The 24,460-nt window shown below is 41.5% G+C and overlaps 1 protein-coding gene across 8 annotated transcripts in view; it reads right to left on the bottom strand.

Moving 5' to 3' along the window:
- The window catches only part of LOC139756506 (uncharacterized), a 202,044-nt gene that overhangs the window by 155,801 nt on the left and 21,783 nt on the right, over nt 1-24,460 (bottom strand). For all 8 annotated transcript variants that reach the window (XR_011714370.1, XR_011714364.1, XR_011714368.1 and 5 more), the window contains exon 3: nt 4,856-5,713. Coding sequence is in view for 1 of the 8 variants with exons in the window: in XM_071675953.1 (XP_071532054.1) it covers nt 4,856-5,713 (858 nt within the window). In the remaining 7 variants the exon portion in view is untranslated. The remainder of the gene's footprint in view (nt 1-4,855; nt 5,714-24,460) is intronic.

Raw genomic sequence — 24,460 nt, 5'->3', positions numbered from 1 at the left:
CTCCTACTTACATACGTATACTTATGTATATCTCTCTTTTCAAACCAGGTATTTCCAATGAATGATCCTTTTTCAGAACATAAATCTACAAGCTCCTCACCATTTCCATTTACAACATTGAACACCCCATGCACATCAATTATTCACTCAACTGCCACATTACTTACCTTTGCATTCAAATCACCCACCACTATAACCCAGTCTCGTGCATCAAAACTACTAACACACTCACTCAGCTGCTCCCAAAACACTTGCCTCTCATGATCATTCTTTTCATGCCCAGGTGCAAATCCACCAATAATCACCCATCTCTCTCCATCCACTTTCAGTTTTACCCATATCAATCTAGAGTTTACTTTCTTACACTCTATCACATACTCCCACAATTCCTGTTTCAGAAGCAGTGCTACTCCTTCCTTTACTCTTGTCCTCTCACCTACCCCTGACTTTACTCCCAAAACATTCTCAAACCACTCTTCCCCTTTACCCTTGAGATTCGTTTCACTCAGAGCCAAAACATCCAGGTTCCTTTCCTAAAACATACTACCTATTTCTCCTTTTTTCTCATCTTGGTTACATCCACACACATTTAGACACCCCAATCTGAGCCTTCGAGGAGGATGAGCACACCCGCATGACTCTCCTTCTTGTTTCCTCTTTTGGAAAGTTATAATACAAGGAGGGGAGGGTTTGTAGCCCCCCGCTCTCATCCCCTTTAGTCGCCTTCTACAACACGTGGGGAATGCATGGGAAGTATTCTTTCTCCCCTATCCCCAGGGATAAGGGACAAAGTGTAATAAGAAAAATATATATCAGTGAATGTAGGTTTGCGGCAGGGGTGTGTGATGTCTCCATGGTTGTTTAATTTGTTTATGGATGGGGTTGTTAGGGAGGTGAATGCAAGAGTTTTGGAAAGAGGGGCAAGTATGAAGTCTGTTGGGGATGAGAGAGCTTGGGAAGTGAGTCAGTTGTTGTTCGCTGATGATACAGCGCTGGTGGCTGATTCATGTGAGAAACTGCAGAAGCTGGTGACTGAGTTTGGTAAAGTGTGTGAAAGAAGAAAGTTGAGAGTAAATGTGAATAAGAGCAAGGTTATTAGGTACAGTAGGGTTGAGGGTCAATTCAATTGGGACGTGAGTTTGAATGGAGAAAAACTGGAGGAAGTGAAGTGTTTTAGATATCTGGGAGTGGATCTGGCAGCGGATGGAACCATGGAAGCGGAAGTGGATCATAGGGTGGGGGAGGGGGCGAAAATTCTGGGAGCCTTGAAGAATGTGTGGAAGTCGAGAACATTATCTCGGAAAGCAAAAATGGGTATGTTTGAAGGAATAGTGGTTCCAACAATGTTGTATGGTTGCGAGGCGTGGACTATGGATAGAGTTGTGCGCAGGAGGATCGATGTGCTGGAAATGAGATGTTTGAGGACAATGTGTGGTGTGAGGTGGTTTGATCGAGTAAGTAACGTAAGGGTAAGAGAGATGTGTGGAACTAAAAAGAGCGTGGTTGAGAGAGCAGAAGAGGGTGTTTTGAAATGGTTTAGTCACATGGAGAGAATGAGTGAGGAAAGATTGACCAAGAGGATATATGTGTCGGAGGTGGAGGGAACGAGGAGAAGAGGGAGACCAAATTGGAGGTGGAAAGATGGAGTGAAAAAGATTTTGTGTGATCGGGGCCTGAACATGCAGGAGGGTGAAAGGAGGGCAAAGAATAGAGTGAATTGGAGCGATGTGGTATACCGGGGTTGATGTGCTGTCAGTGGATTGAATCAAGGCATGTGTATGGGGGTGGGTTGGGCCATTTCTTTCGTCTGTTTCCTTGCGCTACCTCGCAAACGCGGGAGACAGCGACAAAGCAAAAAAAAAAAAAAAAAAAAAAGAAAAAAAAAATATCAGTTACTGTTTGAGTGAAGAATATAGCCTTAATCACCAAACTTAGCTCACATTTTAAAGAGTGAAATACTGGGAAACAAAGCATTATGACATGAAATTACTGCTCAAGGAGGGGGAGAGAGTACCAGGCAGTGTTGCCAGTTTTCAACATTAGTGATCATTACATGTTATGGTAATCCTTCTCTGAATAACATATCCTTCTCTGAATAAAATATGTCCTGGAAATGGGATTCTGGGTTAAGAAAAACAAGCAAAACATATTATGGCATGCCTTTGACATGTGAGAAAACAAGAGAGGCAAATACATGTGAATATTAGTGGCACTGTTGCCAAACCAACTCAGTAAAGTCACAGATGTTAGAGAAGGCTACACTAAATATTAGTGGTTTGCCATATTTTTTTGTTTTCCTACAGTAAGCACTATGTGGTCTCCGCTCTCCATGCCTTTCAAGAAAATGTTAGGAGCAAATGATAGTAGGCAGAAACATCAGGCAGGAGCATTACAATGACAGACTAGATAGAACATTAGGCAGGAGCATTACGATGGCAGACTACATAGAACATTAGGCAGGAGCATTACAATAATAGACTAGGTAGAACATTAGGCAGGAGCATTAGGTATAAATAGCAGGTTGGAACAGTAGGCAGAGGTAGTCAGGAGGAACATTAGGTCGGGGCCTCTGGAAACACTGTGCAAAAGTTGCCCTCTGCCAACATCCTGTTAAGGGTAAGGCACTAACAGCGAAGCAACAGCACTGGAGTTCACCAATTATGGAGACCTGCTGTGGCCATCTCTTCAGGGAATTCCTGGAGGGAATGGGTGTTAGATATGTAGATAAACAGGCAGACAGACAGATAGGTAGGTGGAAAAATCCTTAAATATTAGTTACCCGTATACCATGATGGGGAAGTATGATTGGCGGCGTCAGGACACAAGCCTTACTTGTACAGGCCAGTTTTTTCTGCTTTTATTCATATTAGAAGGCATAATCTATCAGTGCATAAAGATACCTAAGCTACAAGCACCTACAATTAGCACTAGGAAAGAATCCTAATATGTCAATCATCCATATAACATGAAAGGGGAAGTGTAATAATGGTGCACGCACCAAATGTAATGTCTATATGCAAGAAATATGGCTGATTTAGCAGATCATTGTTTTAATTTTATTTTTTCATACTTGATCTCTATTTCCCACATTAGTGAGGTAGCGCCAAGATCAGATGGAGAGGTTGCATTCGTTCACTGCAAATCCCAAGCAGACTTCACATTGTTAGAGCTGTCAATGACTGATCAATGATCCTAGGCGTATGACCATCAAGTCCACCCTCATAAGTTTGTGGAGGTGAGAGGAGAACCTTCATGACATCCCTTCAATTTAGTGAGGGTTGATGAATTGTGACCCCTTGCTGCGGAGGAGGGTGGATGTGATGGAAATCTACTGCTACTGCTAGACATATCTAAGGAATGCAGCCATAAAGGAAGTGCAAAACTTGAGTTATGCAGCATGAGAGAAACAGCAACTGTAGTAAGTAATTTATGAATTAAATCAAATTTTTCATTTATGTGACTATGTCTTGGCCATTGGCAACTTCTGGTCACCACCCTAACCCCAATGGTGCACTCTTATATGCAACAAGTTCAAAATATCAAAAGCCAGACCCTGCAAAGATAGCCAATCATCGCAAATCTATAGCCCACTTCAAAAGGGTTAACCCAACTATGCCATCAGCCTTACTATATAAGATCTAACTTTTCACAAAATTAGATTAAAAAACCCAAAAGTGATATTAGGCATTAATCCAAGTTTAGAACTAATAAAATTTCACATCTAAAAAGAAACCATAAATACTAAAAATTCTTTTTCCTGCATAATAGAAATGGTGCCTTACATAAACACTTTTAAGTGCAATTTTTGCAGAATCTAAAAATATAGATATCTTCTTCAACATAAAAAACAGTTAAAGATGTAAGACTTAAGTTACTACCATAAAACCATTCCCCTTAAAAGAAAAGAATTAGATATTTAAAAAACCTTTGTTCTATAAGGTGTCATTATACAAGCAACTGAAACCTATTTTACAAGGGGCATTACATTCCTAAGCACAAATCCAACATACCTAATGTACAGGAAGCAACTAGCTTTACATCAGCTGATTTTAATTGCTTTGCTTCCCTTTCAAAACAATGGTTGGCTTGACCTTTAAAGGATTAATAGTTACAGTAAATGTATGAATCATCTAGTCCAACAAGCTGTAACACTACCCACTGAAACCCTGACTTTCTAATAGTATATTCAAGTCTGGCAGACTGAGTTAACTCAAAGTTTCTAGCAACAAGGCAAAAATACTTGTAACTTCTGCAGTAGTGACAAGTCACCAAAAAGTGGCAAGAGAAAGAGAAAAGTATATAAATGCAACAGCCACTCAGGGTTGGCTTTATATCCATTTTCCATATCATTAAATCAGATGTACAGTTTGCCTCCCTTATAGATGAAACAACCCAGTGTTAGTACTGCAACAAATGGGAGAGAAAAAATTTCCTGAAAAATGAGCAAAGATCCTTCTTATTCTAAATTTGTCATCTGCTCTGCAAACTCTCAATTTACAATGCTAGACATATATATATAGGTGAGGGGTACTCCTCAAACTGTAGACAAGAAACATTATCCCACTGGATCCCACTGCCAACATAAAGAAAAGGGGACAGCTCAGCAAAGTTTGTACATTATGACTAACTACTAATATCAATCATCAGAAAGTTTGTACATTATGACTAACTACTAATATCAATCAGTCAGTTTAGGTTCGCTAAAGAAATGTATCATGTCATCTTAAGACTAACATCATGCAGGTGATACATTTTCTAGAGAATATCAATATCTATAAAGGTACAATAATCCATCAGTGTAACATACAACACAGTTATAGGTTAATCTAAGAATATCTAAGAACAGCTTACTTACAGCATCATAGTAGTATCCAGAAGTGTAATCATAATACAGTCCCAGTTCTTCTTGAAAGACATAACCAGTGTTTTGTACAGCCTCAGCAGCCACAGCCTTTACCTGATTAGTAATGCTCACTCCTGATGCATCCCATTGACAATCTACACCAGCAATATTACTTTTATCTGATGTATCCTGGTTTTCCTGTCTAAAGTTTTCATGTCCATGTCTAACTTTATTATCAGTATCTAAATTTTCTAACTCACTACTTTTGGTCAGAATCTTTTCAGCTATCTCTCCACTTTCAGTCAATCTGTGTGATGTATTAATGCTTGAAGTCTTTGTTTCATACTTCCTATTATCCTTATCGCTCTTTATTAGTCCTCCATCAGAATCTTTCTGAGACTTACAATGCTCACGCTGGTTTTTCATGTTCCTTTTCAATATCTGTTTATCTTGTTCTATCGAATCAACCTTACTGTCAAAACTTTGCTCTTGAGAATTTGATTCTGCAGTTCTATGTGGGATATTTTGAGTATTCACTGATATTTGACCACTTTCTCCCTCTTTCTCATCAGTCTTATCTGTGTTGTCTTGTGTTTCATCCTCTATAAGTATTGTACCATCTATCCCTAAGTTTGAATCTTCATTATCTCCAGTTGGCTTAAATTGTGATAAAGAAGAAACTGTAGTATGTTGAGAATAATGGCCTGGCCAGTAGTGGACACTGGAAGGGTCACTCTCACCATAATACTGATGCCAGGTTCCACAATACCACTTCTTCCAAGCGTTTGCAAAATCTTCATCTGTTGTTTGGCTGCACTGCTCTTTCTTGTTTTGGCTCTTTTTTTTCACTTGCTGCTTAAGGTCCCAGATCTGTAATAAAATAAAATATTCATATTTATCTATCATCATATATATTCATTATACTTGATCGCCATTTCTTGCGTCAGCGAGGTAGCATCAGGAATAGACAAGGAATGGCCCATCCACTCATATACACATAAATGCCTATACATGCACATATACATACATATAAATATATATATCAACATATACACATATACATACACAGACATATACATGTATACATGTGTATACACTTGCTAGCCTTCATCCATTCCTGGCACCACCTTACCCCACAGAAAACAGCATCACTACCCCATGCTTCAGTGAGGTAGCACCAGAAAAAGACAAAAAATGGTTACATTCGTTCACACTCCGTCTCTAGCTGTCATGTATAATGCAACGAAACTGCAGCTCCCTATCCACATCTAGGCTCCACAGACCTTTCCATGGTTGTGGGTCCTGGATGTAGATAGGGAGCCTGTATTTCAATTCAAATCAGTTTACCTACATCCAATATGCCATGTCCTACATCACAACAGGATGACACATAAAGCATCTCAACACATCAGTCACAGACAGGCCCATTGGATCAGACCTCAAATAAGACTTACATTTGCTAAAGCTGTCTGTATGATTAAATTCAAGATATACAACCTATCATGCTTCATTCCCCCTGAAAAATCCTCTCTCACTAGCTAGGTCCATCCCTTAACACCACCCTGGATCATCTCTCCAATATATTCTGACACTCTGCCCTCCTACAATGCCTCCTGTATTCCAATACCTCTGTTTTCTTCTACATTGCTGCTATGTATTTTCTCTACCAAACTATTGTTGTAGACCTTCTTTAGAGGACTATAACACTTCAAGGTTTTTCTCAGAGTCACTACACACAATGTCTTTCTGTCTGTCTATCTACATATATCTCTGATGCCTGTTCCCATTGGGAACTCCCATTGGGGATGGCTACAGCAAAAGTGTCTCAACTTATACCTGTCCTTGTGTGCCTCCCTTGCATACATCATTCCATGCATTCTTCTATCATTTCTCTCCCTCTAGTATTCTTCCACTCTGCTTTCCCAATTCACATGCAGGCTTCCTCTCATAGTAACTCCTTTACTCATACAGTTATGCACTCTCCTTGTAATCTCCCTGTCTTGCATTCTTTCCACATGCCAAACCACCTCAAAGTATTACATTTCAACCACTCTATCACTCCACAATTAATTCCCATTGCATTCCCTGCCATACTAAAACTCTCACACACCCCCACAATTTTTCTTCATTCCATCTAGTCACACCACATGCTCCTCTCAAATAGCTCATGTTCACAGCCTTGATACTTGACCATAGTGACTCATTCTATGTCCATGTTTTGGCTGCATAGGTTAGGGTTGAGAGAACTATACTATTTCTTAATCCTTCCTCATTCTATTAAGGGACCCAATGACTCTTCTATACTTTACTACTCTCCCCCTCATCTCTCCTTCTACATCATCAAACTTACCCAAAATAGCCCCTAAATACTTAATTTCTGTCACCTCTTCCAGTCTTTCTCTCCCCATATCTATAACATAGTTTAATACACTTTCTTCTCTTACACTAAAGGACACTGTAAAATCTATACTTTCATTCTGTTTCCCTTCAAACACCATCACCTTACTTTTTCTTCCTTTTACCTTAAAAAAATGCTTATGGTTATAGAAATCATAAAAGATACTTACAAATTTCTGAAAATCCTCTTCATTCTCAGCAACAACACAGTATCATCCACAAACAGGCTTGTCACTAGCCACCATACCTCTCCACCACACTCCATCTCTGCACTCTCTTTCCCTAGTTTTGCTTTCATGCCTCTCATCACTCTATCCATATTTATGTTAAGCAGGCACAGTCACATCACACAGCCCTGCCTCACACCCACATTTATTTAGAAACTTTTGTTCAAGTCCACTCTCACACGCATTTACTCCTTTATAAAAAGCTTTCAAACCACCCAATAGTTGTCCCCCTACCCCATATATCCTTAACTAATCCCATAAAACATCCTGCTTGACTCTGTCATATGCTTACTCCAGATTCATAAAAGCTGCATATAGCTACTTATCTTTAGCTAGATGTTTTTCCAAAGTTATTCTCAGATTATTCTCAGGGAAAAAATTTGATCCATACATCCCCTACCATTCCTAAAATCACCTTAATCCTCACTTACTCTGCATTCAGTCACTTCTATCACACTATCAATCAAGGCTCTTATTCCCCTATAACTGCTACATATATACTTAGCACCTTTTCATTTGAAAAAAAAAAAAAACAATAATAGCTTACATCCAATCCTCAAGCTTCCATGCTAAAGTACATATTATATGCATTCACCCTATCATTCTTTCTCCTCCATGCTTCATTTCAGCCATAATCCCTCTACACTTGGTACTATTTCTACCTTCAACTCATTACCACCCTTTTCATCTCCCTTCTTGGTACAGGGCCCTGCACTTGTATCCTTTTCCATCCATCCTCCATACCCATGCATGTAACAACTGCTGCCTCACCTTCTCTCACATTCATCTGTTCTTCAAAATACTCTCCCCATCTCCCTTTTACTTCTTCCATTTGATTCAGCAACTCCCCTTCCTTACTTTTTCATTTTCACATTTCCACTCTTACATTCATCTCCTTCCTTTTTCAACTTCCTTCATCACAATTTCTTATTCATTTATATTTATTACACTTTGATGCTGTCTCCCGCATTAGCAAGGTAGCGCAAGGAAACAGGCGAAAAAATGGCCCAACCCACCCACATACACAGGTATCTACATACACGTCCACACACGCACATATACATACCTATACATCTCAACGTATACATATATATACACACAGACATATATACACATGTACATAATTCATACTGTCTGCCCTTATTTATTCGCGTCGCCACCCCGCCACACATGAAATGACAACCCCCTTCCCCCGCATGTGCGCAAGGTAGCACTGGGAAAAGACAACAAAGGCCACATTCGTTCACACTCAGTCTCTAGCTGTCACGTATAATGCACCGAAACCACAGTTCCCTTTCCACATCCAGGCCCCGACAAAACTTTCCATGGTTTACCCCAGACGCTTCACATGCCCTGGTTCAATCCATTGACAGCATGTTGACCCCGGTATACCACATTGTTCCAATTCACTCTATTCCTTGCACGCCTTTCTTATCTTCCCTAAACTTTTCACATAATTTGCTTCCAAAATCTTCATTCATTCTTTCTATGCTTTCCTCTATCAGTTTCATAATATTCTACTTGCAAGTACTTGGCAAGCTGCTCTGCCACATGATTATTATGTAGCCATTGGCAACTCAATGACGGGCTGTTTTGATACCTGCTTCTTCCCCTACATGTCAAAGCTTTGGAACTCTTTGCCTTCTCATGTGTTTCCCAATAACTATGACCTGTCACATTTCAAGACATGTTTTTCACTTCCTCCAAAATTCATAAATACTTTCCCATGTCTTTTCTTTTTGTTTCATAATTCTCTCTATATTTCAATTAAGTTCCAAAAATGTAGCTATCCAATTTGTACAGACCTTCATTTTGTACAAACTTTCTTGTCCATTCTTGTCCAGTTCTTATACTATAATTATATCAATGTTATCAAGTCTCACTTAAAGATCCTTCCCAGTCAGCCTAAGATATTATAATTTTTACAAGATACTGTGTAAACACAACCCTCAGAATTTTCTGGTGAGTTTTTGATTAAGATAATCTTTACAATATTGTTATTACAGAAGGCAACATTTACATTAAAGGATTTAAGCATCTGGGAAGTAAAGTAAAATTATTACTGAAAAGGAGAAATAAAGCATTCTCGGTATCAAGGGGAGGTTTGTGTTCAACTCAATATAATGATTTCTTTACCAACTTTAAGGATTTATCAATGAAACATCTAGGATATCATAACTTGGATCAAATAAAATATATCTCCTCAAACTCACTATCAATAAATTCTGGACTGCATATTTGTGATGCCCAAAGGAACATCAACTGAAATATATATTATTCATTATACTTGATCGCCGTTTCCTGCATCAGCGAGGAAGCACCAGGAAACAGACAAAGAATGACCCATCCACTCATATACACTTATATATAAATAAATGCCCATACACATACATACGCATACATATCAACATAATCGTACATAAACAGACATACATAAATATACATATATAGGGGAGAAAGAATACTTCCCACGCATTCCCTGCATGTCGTAGAAGGTGACTAAAGGGGAAGGGAGCGGGGGGCTAGAAACCCTCCCCTCCTTGTATTTTAACTTTCTAAAAGGGGAAACAGAAGGAATCATGTAGGGGAGAGCTCATCCTCCTTGAAGGCTCAGATTGGGGTGTCCAAATGCGTGTGGATGTAACGAAGATGAGAAAAAAGAGGAGACATGTAGTATGTTTGTGGAAAGGAACCTGGATGTTTTGGCTCTGAGTGAAAAGAAGCTCAAGGGTAAAGGGGAAGAATGGTTTGGAAATGTTTTGGGAGTAAAGTCAGGGGTTGGTGAGAGGACAAGAGTAAAGGAAGGAGTAGCACTACTCCTGAAACAGGAGTTGTGGGAGTATGTGATAGAGTGTAAGAAAGTAAACTCTAGATTGATATTGGTACAGCTGAAAGTGGATGGAGAGAGATGGGTGATTATTGGTGCCTGTGCACCTGGGCATGAGAATAAAGATCATGAGAGGCAAGTTTATTGGGAGCAGCTGAGTGTGTTAGCAGTTTTGATGCATGAGACTGGGTTATAGTGGAGGGTGATTTGAATGCAAAGGTGAGTAATGTGGCAGTTGAGGGAATAATTGGTGTACATGGGGTGTTCAGTGTTGTAAATGGAAATGGTGAAGAGCTTGTAGATTTGTGTGCTGTAAAAGGACTGGTGACTGGGAATACCTAGTTTAAAAAGAGAGATATACAAGTACACATATGTAAGTAGGAGAGATGGCCAGAGAGCTTTATTGGATTATGTATCAATTAGCAAGGCACATGAAAGAGAGACTTTTGGATGTTAATGTGCTGAGAGGTGCAACTGGAGGGATGTCTGATCATTATCATGTGGAAGCGAAGGTGAAGATCTGTAGAGGTTTTCAGAAAAGAAGAGAGAATGTTGGGGTGAAGAGAGTGGTGAGAGTAAGTGAGTTTGGGAAGGGGACTTGTGTGAGGAAGTACCAGAAGAGACTGAGTGCAGAATGGAAAAAGGCAAGAGCAAAGGAGGTGAGGGGAGTGATGGCTTGCACAAAAGATGCTTGTGGTAGGAGAAATGTGGGAGGTGGGCAGATTAGAAAGGGTAGTGAGTGGTGGGATGAAGAAGTAAGATTATTAGTGAAACAGAGAGGCATTTGGACGATTTTTGCAGGGAAATAGCACAAATGATTGGGAGATGTATAAAAGAGAGAGGCAGGAGGTCAAGAAAAAGGTGCAAGAGGTTGAAAAAGAGGGCAAATGAGAGTTGGGGTGAGAGAGTATCATTAAATTTTAGGGAGAATAAAAAGATAAACATTTTGGAAGGAGGTAAATAAAGTGCATAAGACAAGAGAAAAAATGGGAACATGGCTCATGGTGAAGTACCTGAGGATTTGCAGAATGCATGCATAGTGCCACTGTACAAAGGCAAAGGGGATAAAGGTGAGTGTTCAAATTACAGAGGTATTAAGTTTGTTGAGTATTGCTGGGAAATTATAAGGGAGGGTATTGATTGGGAGGGTGAAGGCATGTACAGAGCATCGGATTGGGGAAGAGCAGTGTGGTTTCAGAAGTGGTAGAGGATGTGTGGATCAGGTGTTTGCTTTTAAGAATGTATGTGAGAAATACTTAGAAAAACAAATGGACTTGTATGTAGCATTTATGGATCTGGAGAAGGCATATGATAGAGTTGACAGAGATGCTCTGTGGAAGGTATTAAGAGTATATGGTGTGGGAGGCAAGTTGCTAGAAGCAGTGAAATTTTTTATTAAGGAAGCAAGGCATGTGTACGAGTAGGAAGAGAGGAAAGTGATTGGTTCCCTGCGAATGTCGGTATGTGGCAGGGGTGCGTGATGTTTTCATGGATGTTTAATTTGTTTATGGACGGGGTGGTTAGGGGGGCGAATACATGAGTTTTGAAGAGAGGGGCAAGTATGCAGTCTGTTGTCGATGAGAGGGCTTGGGAAGTGAGTCAGCTGTTGTTCGCTGATGATACAGTGCTGGTGGCCGATTCAGGTGAGAAACTGCAGAAGCTGGTGACTGAGTTCAGTAAAGTGTGTGAAAGAAGAAAGCTATGTGTAAATGTGAATAAGAACAAAGTAATTAGGTACAGTAGGGTTGAGAGACAAGTCAACCGGGAGGTAAGTTCAAATGGAGAAAAAAAGGAGGAAGAGAAGTGTTTTAGATATCTGGGAGTGGATTTAACAGCGATGGAACCATGGAAGAGGAAGTAAGTCACAGGGTGGGGGAGGGGGCAAAGGTTCTGAGAGCGCTGAAGAATGTGTGGAAGGCGAGAACATTATCTTAGAAAGCAAAAATGGGTATGTTTGAAGGAATAAGGGGTTCCAACAATGTTATAGCATTGCAAGGTGTGGGCTATATATAGGTTTTTGCAGAGGAGGGTGGATGTGTTGGAAATGAGATGTTTGAGGACAATATGTGGTGTGAGGTGGTTTGATTGAGTAAGTAATGAAAGGGTAAGAGAGATGTGTGGTAATAAAAAGAGGGCGGTTGAGAGAGCAGAAGAGGGTGTATTGAAATGGTTTGGTCTCATGGAGAGAATGAGTGAGGAAAGATTGACAAAGAGGATATATGTGTCAGAGGTGGAGGGAACTAGGAGAAGTGGGAGACCAAATTGGAGGTGGAAGGATGGAGTGAAAAAGATTTTGAGTGATCGGGGCCTGAACATGAAGGAGGGTGAAAGGCGTGCAAGGAACAGAGTGAATTGGAACGATGTGGTATACCGGGGTTGATGTGCTGTCAATGGATTGAACCAGGGCATGTGAAGTGTCTGGGGTAAACCATGGAAAGTTTTGTGGAGCCTAGATGTGGAAAGGGAGCTGTGGTTTCGGTGCATTACACATGACAGCTAGAGACTGAGTGTGAACAAATGTGGCCTTTGTTGTCTTTTCCTAGCGCTACCTCGCGTGCATGTGGGGGGAGGGGGGGTGCCATTTCATGTGTGGCGGGGTGGCAACGGGAATGGCTGAGGGCAGCAAGTATGAATATGTACATGTATATGTATGTATTTGTCTGTGTATATATATGAATGTATACATTGAAATGTATAGGTATGTATATGTGCATGTGTAAACATGTATATACATATGTATTGGGTGGGTTGGGCCATTCATATGTCTGTTTCCTTGCACTACCTCGCTAACACGGGAGACAGCGACAAAGTATAACAAAAAAAAAACAAAACACATATACATACTCATATTTGCATACCTTCAGTCCACTCACGGCACAACCCCGCCCCACAGGAAACAGCATCGCTGCCCCCTGCTCCAGTGATAGCGCCAGGAAAACAGACAAAAAAGGCCACATTTGTTCACTCTCAGTCTCTAGCTGTCATGTGTAATAGACCAAAACCACAGCTCCCTACCCATATCCAGGCCCCACTCACCTTTCCATGGTTAACCCAGACATTTCACTTGCCCTGGTTCAAGCCACTGGCAGCACATCAACCCAAGTATATTACATCATCCCAATTCACTCTATTCCTTGCACGCCTCTCACCCTCTTTGTATGTTCAGGCCCTGATCGCTTAAAATCTTTTTCACTCCATCCATCCACCTCCAATTTCGTCTCCCACTTCTCAGTGTTCCCTCCACCTCTGAAACATATATTCTCTCTGTCAACCATTCTTCACTCATTCTCTCCATATGTCTAAACCATTTCAACACACCCTCTTCTGCTCTCTGTACCACACTCTTTTTATCACCACACACCCCTCTTACTCTTTCATTACTTACTCGATCAAACCATCTCACACCACACATTGTCCTCACACATTTCATTTCCAACACATCCACCCTCCTCCGTACAACCCAATCTATAGCCCATGCCTTGCAGCCATATAATATTGTTGGACCTACTATTCCTTCAAACATACCCACTTTTGCTCTCTAAGATAATGTTCTCTCCTTTCACACATTTTCATCACTCCCAGAACATTCATCCCCTTCCCCACCCTGTGACTCGCTTGTTTCCATAGTTAAATTTGCTGCCAAGTCCACTCCTTGATATCTAAAACACTTCACTTCCTCCAAACTTTCTCCATTCAAACTTATCTATTATTTATCATACATAATTGCTGTTTCCTGCATCAGCGAGGTAGTGCCAGGAAACAGATGAAGAACGGCCCATCCACTCATATACACATACATGTACATGAACATCCACATACACACATATACATAACATATACATACATAAAAATACACAAGATGAGAAAAAAGAATAGACAGATAGTATGTTTGAGGAAAGGAATCTGGATGTTTTGGTTCTGAGTGAAATGAAGTTCAGGGGTAAAGGGGAAGAGTGGTTTGAGAATGTCTTGAGTTGGTGAGAGGACAAGAGCAAAGGAAGGAGTAGCACTACTCCTGAAGCAGGAGTTGTGGGAGTATGTGATAAAGTGTAAGAAAGTAAACTCTAGATTGATGTGGGTAAAACTGAAAGTGGATGGAGAGACATGGGTGATTATTGGTGCCTATGAACCTGGTCATGAGAAGAAAGATCATAAGAGGCAAGTGTTCTGGGAGCAGCTGAGTAAGTTAGCAGCTTTGATGTATGAGACCGGGTTATAGTGATGGGTGCTTTGAATGCAAAGGTGAGTAATGTGGCAGTTGAGGGAATAATTGGTGTATATGAGGTGTTCAGCATTGTAAGTGGAAATGGTGAAGAGCTTGTGGATCTATGTGCTGAAAAAGGACTGGTGATTGGGAATACCTGGTTTAAGAAGAGAGATACAAGTATATGTATGTGAGTAGGAGAGATGGTCAAAATGCTTTACTAGATTATGTGTTAATTGATAGACATGTAAAAGAGAGACTTTTGGATGTTAATATGCTGAGAGAGGCAGTGGAAGGGATGTCTGATCATTATCTTGTGGAGGGAAAGGTGAAGATTAGTAGAGGTTTTCAGAAAAGATGAGAGAATGTTGGGGTGAGAAGAGAGTGGTGAGAGTAAGTGAGCTTGGAAAGGAAACTTGTGTGAGGAAGTACCAGGAGGTTTTAAGAGTGGAATGGCAAAGGGTGAGAGCAAATGATGCAAGGGGAGTGGGGAGATATGGGATGTATTTAGGGAAGCAGTGATTGGCTTGCGCAAAAGATGCATGCAGCATGAGAATGGTGTGAGGTGGGCAGATTAGAAAGGGTAGCGAGTGGTGGGATGAAGAAGTAAGGTTATCAGTGAAAGAGAAGAGAGAGGTGTTTGGACGAAGTGCAAATGATTGGGAGATGTATAAAAGAAAGTGGCAGGAGGTCAAGAGAAAGGTGCAAGAGATGAAAAAGGGGGCAAATGAGAGTTGGAGGAGGGAGTATCATTAAATTTTAGGGAGAATAAACAAAAGATTTGGAAGGAGGTAAATAAAGTGCATAACACAAGAGAACAAATAGTAACATCAGTGAAGGGGGAAAATGTGGAGGTAATAACAAGTAGTGATGAAGTGAGAAGGAGCTGGAGTGAGTATTTTGAATGTTTGTTGAATGTGTTTGATGACAGAGTGGCAGATATAGGGTGTTTTGGTCAGGGTGGTGTGCAAAGTGAAAGGGTCAGGAAGAATGGTTTGGTAAACAGTGAAGAGGTTGTGAAAGCTTTGCGGAAGATGAAAGCCGACAAGGCGGCAGGTTTGGATGGAACTGCAGTGGAATATATTAAAAAAGGGGGTGACTTGTGTTGCTGATTGGTTGGGAAGGATATTTATTGTATGTATGGATCATGGTAAAGTGCCTGAGGACTGGTGGAATACATGCATAGTGCCACTGAACAAAGGCAAAGGGGATAAAGATGCGTGTTTAAATTACAGAGGTATAAGTTTGTTGAGTATTCCAGGGAAATTATATGGGAGGGCAGTGATTGAGAGGGTAAAGACGCAAACAGAGCATCAGATTGGATAAGAGCAGTGTGGTTTCACAAATGGTAGAGGATGTGTGGGTCAGGTGTTTGCTTTGAAGAATGTACATGAGAAATACTTAGAAAAAGAGATGGATTTGTATGTCGCATTTATGGATCTGGAGAAGGCATATGATAGGGTTGATAAAGATGCTTTGTGGAAGGTTTTAAGGGTATATGGTGTGGGAGGTAAGTTGCTAGAAGCAGTGAAAAGTTTTTACCAAGGATGTAAGGCACGTGTATGAGCAGGAAGAGAGGAAAGTGACTGGTTTCCAGTGAATGTCGGTTTGCAGCAGGGGTGTGTGATGTCTCCATGGTTGTTTAATTTGTTTATGGATGGGGTGGTTGGGAAGTGAATGCAAGAGTTTTGGAGAGAGGGGCAAGTATGTAGTATGTTGTGGATGAGAGGGACCAGTCACTGGGAAGTGAGTCAGTTGTTCGCTGATGATACAGCACTGGTGGCTGATTTAGGTGAGAAACTGCAGAAGCTGGTGACTGAGTTTGGTATAAAGTGTGTGAAAGAAGAAAGTTGAGAGTAAATGTGAATAAGAACAAGGTTACTAAGTTCAGTAGGGTTGAGGGGCAAGTTAATTGGGAGGTAAATTTGAATGGAGAAAACTAGAGGAAAAGAGTGTGTTTTAGATATCTAGGAGTGGATGTAGCAGCGGATGGAACCAGGGAAGCAGAAGTGAGTCACAGGGTGGTGGAGGGGGAGAAGGTTCTGGGAGCGTTGAAGAATGTGTGGTAGGCGAGAACATTATCCCGGAAAGCAAAAAATGGGTATGTTTGAAGGAATAGTGGTACAACAATGTTATATGCTTGCGAGGCATGGGTTATAGATAGGGTTGTGCGGAGGGGGGGGGGGGGGAGTGGTGTGAGGTAGTTTGACTGAGCAAGTAATGAAAGGATAAGAGAGATGTGTGGTAATAAAAAGAGTATGGTTGACAGAGATGAAGAGGGTGTATTGGAATGGTATGGTCACATTAAGAGAATGAGTGAGGAAAGATTGACAAAGAGGATATATGTGTCAGGGTGGAGGGAATAAGGAGAAGTGGGAGACCAAATTGGAGGCGGAAGGATAGAGTGAAAAAGATTTTGAGTGATCAGGGCCTGAACATACAGGAGGGTGAGAAGCATGCAAGGAATAGAGTGAATTGGAACGATGTGGTATACCGGGTCGACGTGCTGTCAATGGATTGAACCAGGGCATGTGAAGTGTCTGGGGCAAACCATGGAAAGGTCTATGGGGCCTGGATGTGGAAAGGGAGCTGTGGTTTTGGTCCATTGCACATGACAGATAGAGACTGAGTGTGAACGAATGTGGCATTTCGTCTTTTCCTGGCGCTACCTTGCTGGAGGGGGCAGGGATGGAATGCTGTTTCCTGTTCGGTGGGGTGGCAATGGGAATGGATGAAGGCAGCAAGTATGAATATGTACATGTGTATATATGTATATGTCTGTGTATGCATATGTATGTATATGTTGAAATGTATATGTATATATATGTGCATGTATGGGCATTTATGTATATATATATATGTGTCTATGAGTGGTTCGGCCATTCTTCGTTTGTTTCTTGCGCTACCTTGCTGATGCAGGAAACAGATTTAAGTATAATAATAGATAATAATATGTATCTTGATTGGTTTTGATACTTTATACATAGCTAGAGAATGGGTTAGTGGATGTGGCCTTTCTTCATCTGTTCTTGGAGCTACCTAACTAATGCAGGAAATAGTGGTCAAGTATGAAAAAAGGGAGAAAAAGAGAGAATTCTCCCTCTATATGCCCTGTGTCATACATGACAACTAAGAGAGGTGGGAGTGGGGGACTGGAGCCCCCATATGTATTTCAATATTCAAAAGTGGGAACAAAAGAAGGAGCCAAACAGAGAGTTCTCATCCTTGAAGTCTCAGACTGGGGTATCTGAATATGCACGGATGTAACCAAATAACCAAGAAAAGAAGAAAAGAGAGATAGGCAGAGTTAGAGGTATGGAATCTAGATATTCTTGCTCAGAACACAACAAAGTTCAAGAGAAAAGGGGAAGAATGGCTTGGGAATGCCTTAGGAGTACAGTCAACAGTAAAGTTGGTGTGAGGGCAAAAGCTAATAAAGGAATAAATTACTGCAGAAGCAAGAGTTGTGGGAATGTGTGAAAAACTAAGGAAGTGACCTCAAGACTGATGTGGGGAAAAGTGAAAGTGGATGGTAAGAGACGGGGTGATTATTTATGCTCATGTGCCTAGCTATGAAAAGAAAGATCATCAGAGGTAAGTGTTTTGGTAGCAACTGAGTGAGCGTGTCAGCAATTTTGATACTTGAGACTGGATATGACTGATGGGTGATTTAAATGTGAAGTTGAGTAGCGTGACAGTGGAGAATAAATATGAAGGGCATGGGGTATTCAGGAAGGTGAATGGAAAAGATGAAGATCCTGTCAAACTGTGTGCTGAAAAAGGAATGACGATTGGAACAATTCATTCCTTTATATATTAGCACTTTGACGTGCTGTCAGTGGATTGAACCAGGGCATGTGAAGCGTCTGGGGTAAAGCATGGAAAGTTCTGTGGGGCCTGGATGTGGAAAGGGAGCTGTGGTTTTGGTGAATTTTAACATGACAGCTAGAGACTGAGTGTGAACGAATGGGGCCTTTGTTGTCTTTTCCTAGCGCTACATCGCACACATGAGGGGGGGGGGGAGGGGTAGTTATTCCATGTGTGGAGAGGTGGCGATGGGAATAAGTAAAGGCAGACAGTATTAATTACGTACATGTGTATATATGTATATGTCTGTGTGTGTATATATGTGTATACATTGAGATGTATAGGTATGTAAATTTGCGTGTGTGGACGTGTATGTACATACATGTGTATGTGGGTGGGTTGGGCCATTATCTTGTCTGTTTCCTTGCATTACCTCGCTAACGCGGGAGACAGTGACAAAGCAAAACAAATAAATAAATAATAAATATAAATCATTTATATTTATTTATTTTGCTTTGTCGCTGTCTCCCGCGTTTGTGAGGTAGTGCAAGGAAACAGACGAAAGAAATGGCCCAACCCACCCCCATACACAATGTATATACATACACGTCCACACACGCAAATATACATACCTATACATCTCAATGTACACATATATATACACACACAGACACATACATATATACCCATGCACACAATTCACACTGTCTGCCTTTATTCATTCCCATCGCCACCTCGCCACACATGGAATACCATCCCCCTCCCCCCTCATGTGTGCGAGGTAGCACTAGGAAAAGACAACAAAGGCCCCATTCGTTCACACTCAGTCTCTAGCTGTCATGCAATAATGCCCGAAATCACAGCTCCCTTTCCACATCCAGGCCCCACACAACTTTCCATGGTTTACCCCAGATGCTTCACATGCCCTGATTCAATCCACTGACTGCACGTCAACCCCGGAATACCACATCAATCCAATTCACTCTATTCCTTGCCCGCCTTTCACCCTCCTGCATGTTCAGGCCCCGATCACGCAAAATCTTTTTCACTCCATCTTTCCACCTCCAATTTGGTCTCCCACTTCTCCTCTTTCCCTCCACCTCCGACACATATATCCTCTTGGTCAATCTTTCCTCACTCATTCTCTCCATGTGCCCAAACCATTTCAAAACACCCTCTTCTGCTCTCTCAACCACACTCTTTTTATTTCCACACATCTCTCTTACCCTTACATTACTTACTCGATCAAACCACCTCACACCACATATTGTCCTCAAACATCTCATTTCCAGCACATCCACCCTCCTGCACACAACTCTATCCATAGCCCACACCTTGCAACCATACAACATTGTTGGAACCACTATTCCTTCAAACATACCCATTTTTGCTTTCCGAGATAATGTTCTCGACTTCCACACATTCTTCAAGGCTCCCAGGATTTTCGCCCCCTCCCCCATCCTATGATTCACTTCCGCTTCTATGGTTCCATCCGCTGCCAGATCCACTCCCACATATCTAAAACACTTTACTTCCTCCAGTTTTTCTCCATTCAAACTTACCTCCCAATTGACTTGACCCTCAACCCTACTGTACCTAATAACCTTGCTCTTAGTCACATTTACTCTTAACTTTCTTCTTTCACACACTTTACCAAACTCAGTCACCAGCTTCTGCAGTTTCTCACATGAATCAGCCACCAGCACTGTATCATCAGCGAACAACAACTGACTCACTTACCAAGCTCTCTCATCCACAACAGACTTCATACTTGCCCCTCTTTCCAAAACTCTTGCATTCACCTCCCTCACAACCCCATCCATAAACAAATTAAACAACCATGGAGACATCACACACCCCTGCCACAAACCTACATTCACTGAGAACCAATCACTTTCCTCTCTTCCTACATGTACACATGCCTTACATCCTCGATAAAAACTTTTCACTGCTTCTAACAACTTGCCTCCCACACCATATATTCTTAATACCTTCCACAGAGCACCTCTATCATATGCCTTCTCCAGATCCATAAATGCTACATACAAATCCATTTGCTTTTCTAAGTATTTCTCACATGCATTCTTCAAAGCAAACACCTGATCCACACATCCTCTACCACTTCTGAAACCACACTGCTCTTCCCCAATCTGATGCTCTGTACATGCCTTCACCCTCTCAATCAATACCCTCCCATATAATTTACCAGGAATACTCAACAAACTTATACCTCTGTAATTTGAGCACTCACTCTTATCCCCTTTGCCTTTGTACAATGGCACTATGCATGCATTCCGCCAATCCTCAGGCACCTCACCATGAGTCATACATACATTAAATAACCTTACCAACCAGTCAACAATACAGTCACCCCCTTTTTTAATAAATTCCACTGCAATACCATCCAAAGCCTTGCCGGCTTTCATCTTCCGCAAAGCTTTTACTACCTCTTCTCTATTTACCAAATCATTTTCCCTAACCCTCTCACTTTGCACACCACCTCGACCAAAACACCCTATATCTGCCACTCTATAATCAAACACATTCAACAAACCTTCAAAATACTCAACTCCATCTCCTTCTCATCACCACTACTTGTTATCACCTCCCCATTTGCACCCTTCACTGAAGTTCCCATTTGCTCCCTTGTCTTACGCACTTTATTTACCTCCTTCCAGAACATCTTTTTATTCTCCCTAAAATTTAATGATACTCTCTCACCCCAACTCTCATTTGCCCTCTTTTTCACCTCTTCCACCTTTCTCTTGACCTCCTGTCTCTTTCTTTTATACATGAATATTTTTTTTTTTTTTTGCTTTGTCGCTGTCTCCCGTGTTTGCGAGGTAGCGCAAGGAAACAGACGAAAGAAATGGCCCAACCCATCCCATACACATGTATATACATACGTCCACACACGCAAATATACATACCTACACAGCTTTCCATGGTTTACCCCAGACGCTTCACATGCCCTGATTCAATCCATTGACAGCACGTCAACCCCGGTATACCACATTGATCCAATTCACTCTATTCCTTGCCCTCCTTTCACCCTCCTGCATGTTCAGGCCCCGATCACGCAAAATCTTTTTCACTCCATCTTTCCACCTCCAATTTTGTCTCCCACTTCTCCTCGTTCCCTCCACCTCCGACACATACATCCTCTTGGTCAATCTTTCCTCACTCATTCTCTCCATGTGCCCGAACCATTTCAAAACACCCTCTTCTGCTCTCTCAACCACGCTCTTTTTATTTCCACACATCTCTCTTACCCTTACGTTACTTACTCGATCAAACCACCTCACACCACACATTGTCCTCAAACATCTCATTTCAAGCACATTCATCCTCCTGCGCACAACTCTATCCATAGCCCACGCCTCGCAACAATACAACATTGTTGGAACCACTACTCCTTCAAACATACCCATTTTTGCTTTCCGAGATAATGTTCTCGACTTCCACACATTCTTCAAGGCTCCCAGGATTTTCGCCCCCTCCCCCACCCTATGATCCACTTCCGCTTCCATGGTTCCATCCGCTGCCAGATCCACTCCCACATATCTAAAACACTTTACTTCCTCCAGTTTTTCCCCATTCAAACTTACCTCCCAATTGACTTGACCCTCAACCCTACTGTACCTAATAACCTTGCTCTTATTCACATTTACTCTCAACTTTCTTCTTTCACACACTTTACCAAAGTCAGTCACCAGCTTCTGCAGTTCCTCACATGAATCAGCCACCAGCGCTGTATCATCAGCGAACAACAACTGACTCACTTCCCAAGCTCTCTCATCCCCAACAGACTTCATACATAAATATACATAAATAATTATATATTATACCTGATTGCTATTTCCTGCGTCAGCAAGGTAGCGCCAGGAAACAAATGAAGGAAGATCTATCCATTTATTATTCTATCACTATACTTAACCGCTGTCTCCCGCGTTAGCGAGGTAGTGCAAGGAAACAGACGAGGAATGGCCCAACCCACCCACATACATATGTATATACATAAATGCCCATACACATACATATACATTTCAACGTATAAATACATACACATACACAGGCATATACATATATATACATATCCATACTTGCTGCCTTCATCCATTCCTGTCAACACCCCGCCACACATGAAATAGCATCCACCCCTTCCAACGAGACAGCGCCAGGAACAGACAATAAAGGCCAAATTCGTTCACACTCAGTCTCTAGTTATCATGTGTAATGCACCAAAACCACAGCTCCTTTTCCACATCCAGGCCCCACAGACCTTTCCATGGTTTACCCCAGATGCTTCACATGCCCTGGTACAATCCACTGACAGCATGTCTACCCCCGGTAGCACATCCACTCACATACATACATATATATGCACATACACGTACATATACATATGAACATATACACATATACATCCATATACAAATACACAAACAGTATCTTTTTATCTTTTATCATACTTTGTCGCAGTCTCCCGCGTTAGCACGAGGAAACAGACAAAAGAATGGCCCAACCCACCCACATACACATGTATATACATACACGTCCCACATGCACATATACATACCTATACATTCCAACGTATACATATATATACATACACAGACATATACATATATACACAAGTACATAATTCATACTTGCTGTCTTTATTCATTCATGTCGCCTCCCGGCCACACATGAAATGACAACTTCCTCCACCCGCAAACGCGCGAGGTAGTGCTAGGAAAAGACAACAAAGGCCACATTCGTTCACACTCAGTCTCTAGCTGTCATGTATAATGCACCAAAATCACAGCTCCCTTTCCACATCCAGGCCTTGCAAAACTTTCCATGATTTACCCCATACGCTTTACATGCCCTGGTTCAATCCATTGACAGCACATTGACCCCGGTATACCACATTGTTCCAATTCACTCTCTTCCTTGCATGCCCTTCCCCCTCCAGCATTTTCAGGCCAAGATCACTTAAAATCTTTTTCACTCCATCTTTCCACCTCCAATTTGGTCTCCCACTTCTCCCCGTTCACTCCACCTCTGACACATATATCCTCTTTGTTAATCTTTCCTCATTTATTCTCTCCATGTGACCAAACCATTTCAAAACACCCTCTTCTGGTCTCTCAACCACACTCTTTTTATTACCACACATCACTCTACCCTTTCATTACTTACTCGATCAAACCACCTCACACCACATATTGTCCTCAAAATCTCACTTCCAACACATCCACCCTCTTCTGCACAACTCTATCTATAGCCCACACCTCACAACCATATAACATCGTTGGAATCACTATTCCTTCAAACATACCCATATTTGCTTTCTTGGATAATGTTCTCGCCTTCCACACATTTTTCAACGCTCCCAGAACTCTCACCCCCTCCCCCACCCACATAAACAGCACATGTATTCATACTTGCTTACCTTCATCCATTCCCAGCACCACCCTGCCCCATATGAAACAGCACTGCCATCCCGTGTCAGTGATATAGCGCCAGAAAAACTGACAAAAACAGGCCACATTCACTCACACTCAGTCTCTAGCTGTCATGGGAGTATCTGGTTTAAAAAGAGGAACATACGCAAGAGTACATGTGTGAGTAGGAAAGATGGTCAATAAGCATTAATGAAATACATACTAATTGACAGAGTGCGAAAGATAGACTATTAGATGTGAATGTGCTGAGATGTGAATCTGGCGGAATATCTGATCATTAACTGGTGAAGGCATGGGTGAAAAGAGGAAATGGTAGAGGGCAAGAAGAGAGTGGTGAAAGTAAGTGGGCTTGGAAGAGACTTGTGTGAAGGAATACCAGGAAAGCCTGAGAGCAGAATGGCAGAGGGTGAGAGTAAATGAAGCCAAGGGAGTGGGTGAGAAATGGGAAGTATTTCGGGAAGCTGTGTTGACATGCACAAGAGAAGCATGTGGTATGCATAAGGTGGAAAGGTGGTCATCCCATCACTCACAGTAGTGAGAGATGGTATGATGAAGGAAAGTTGCTTATGAAAGGGAAAAGAGAGGTATATGAGCAATAATTAGAGGGAAGAGTGCAAATGATAGGGAAATGTATTTGAGAAAGTGGATGGAGGTCAAAAGGAAGGTGCAGGGGTTGAAAAAGAGGGCAAATGAAAGCTGGGA

This window comes from Panulirus ornatus, chromosome 22 (assembly GCF_036320965.1).
Source record: "Panulirus ornatus isolate Po-2019 chromosome 22, ASM3632096v1, whole genome shotgun sequence".
NCBI classification, from domain to species: Eukaryota; Metazoa; Arthropoda; class Malacostraca; order Decapoda; family Palinuridae; genus Panulirus; species Panulirus ornatus.
Note: the sequence above shows the minus strand (reverse complement) of the source record. Positions and strands in the feature narration are given on the sequence as shown.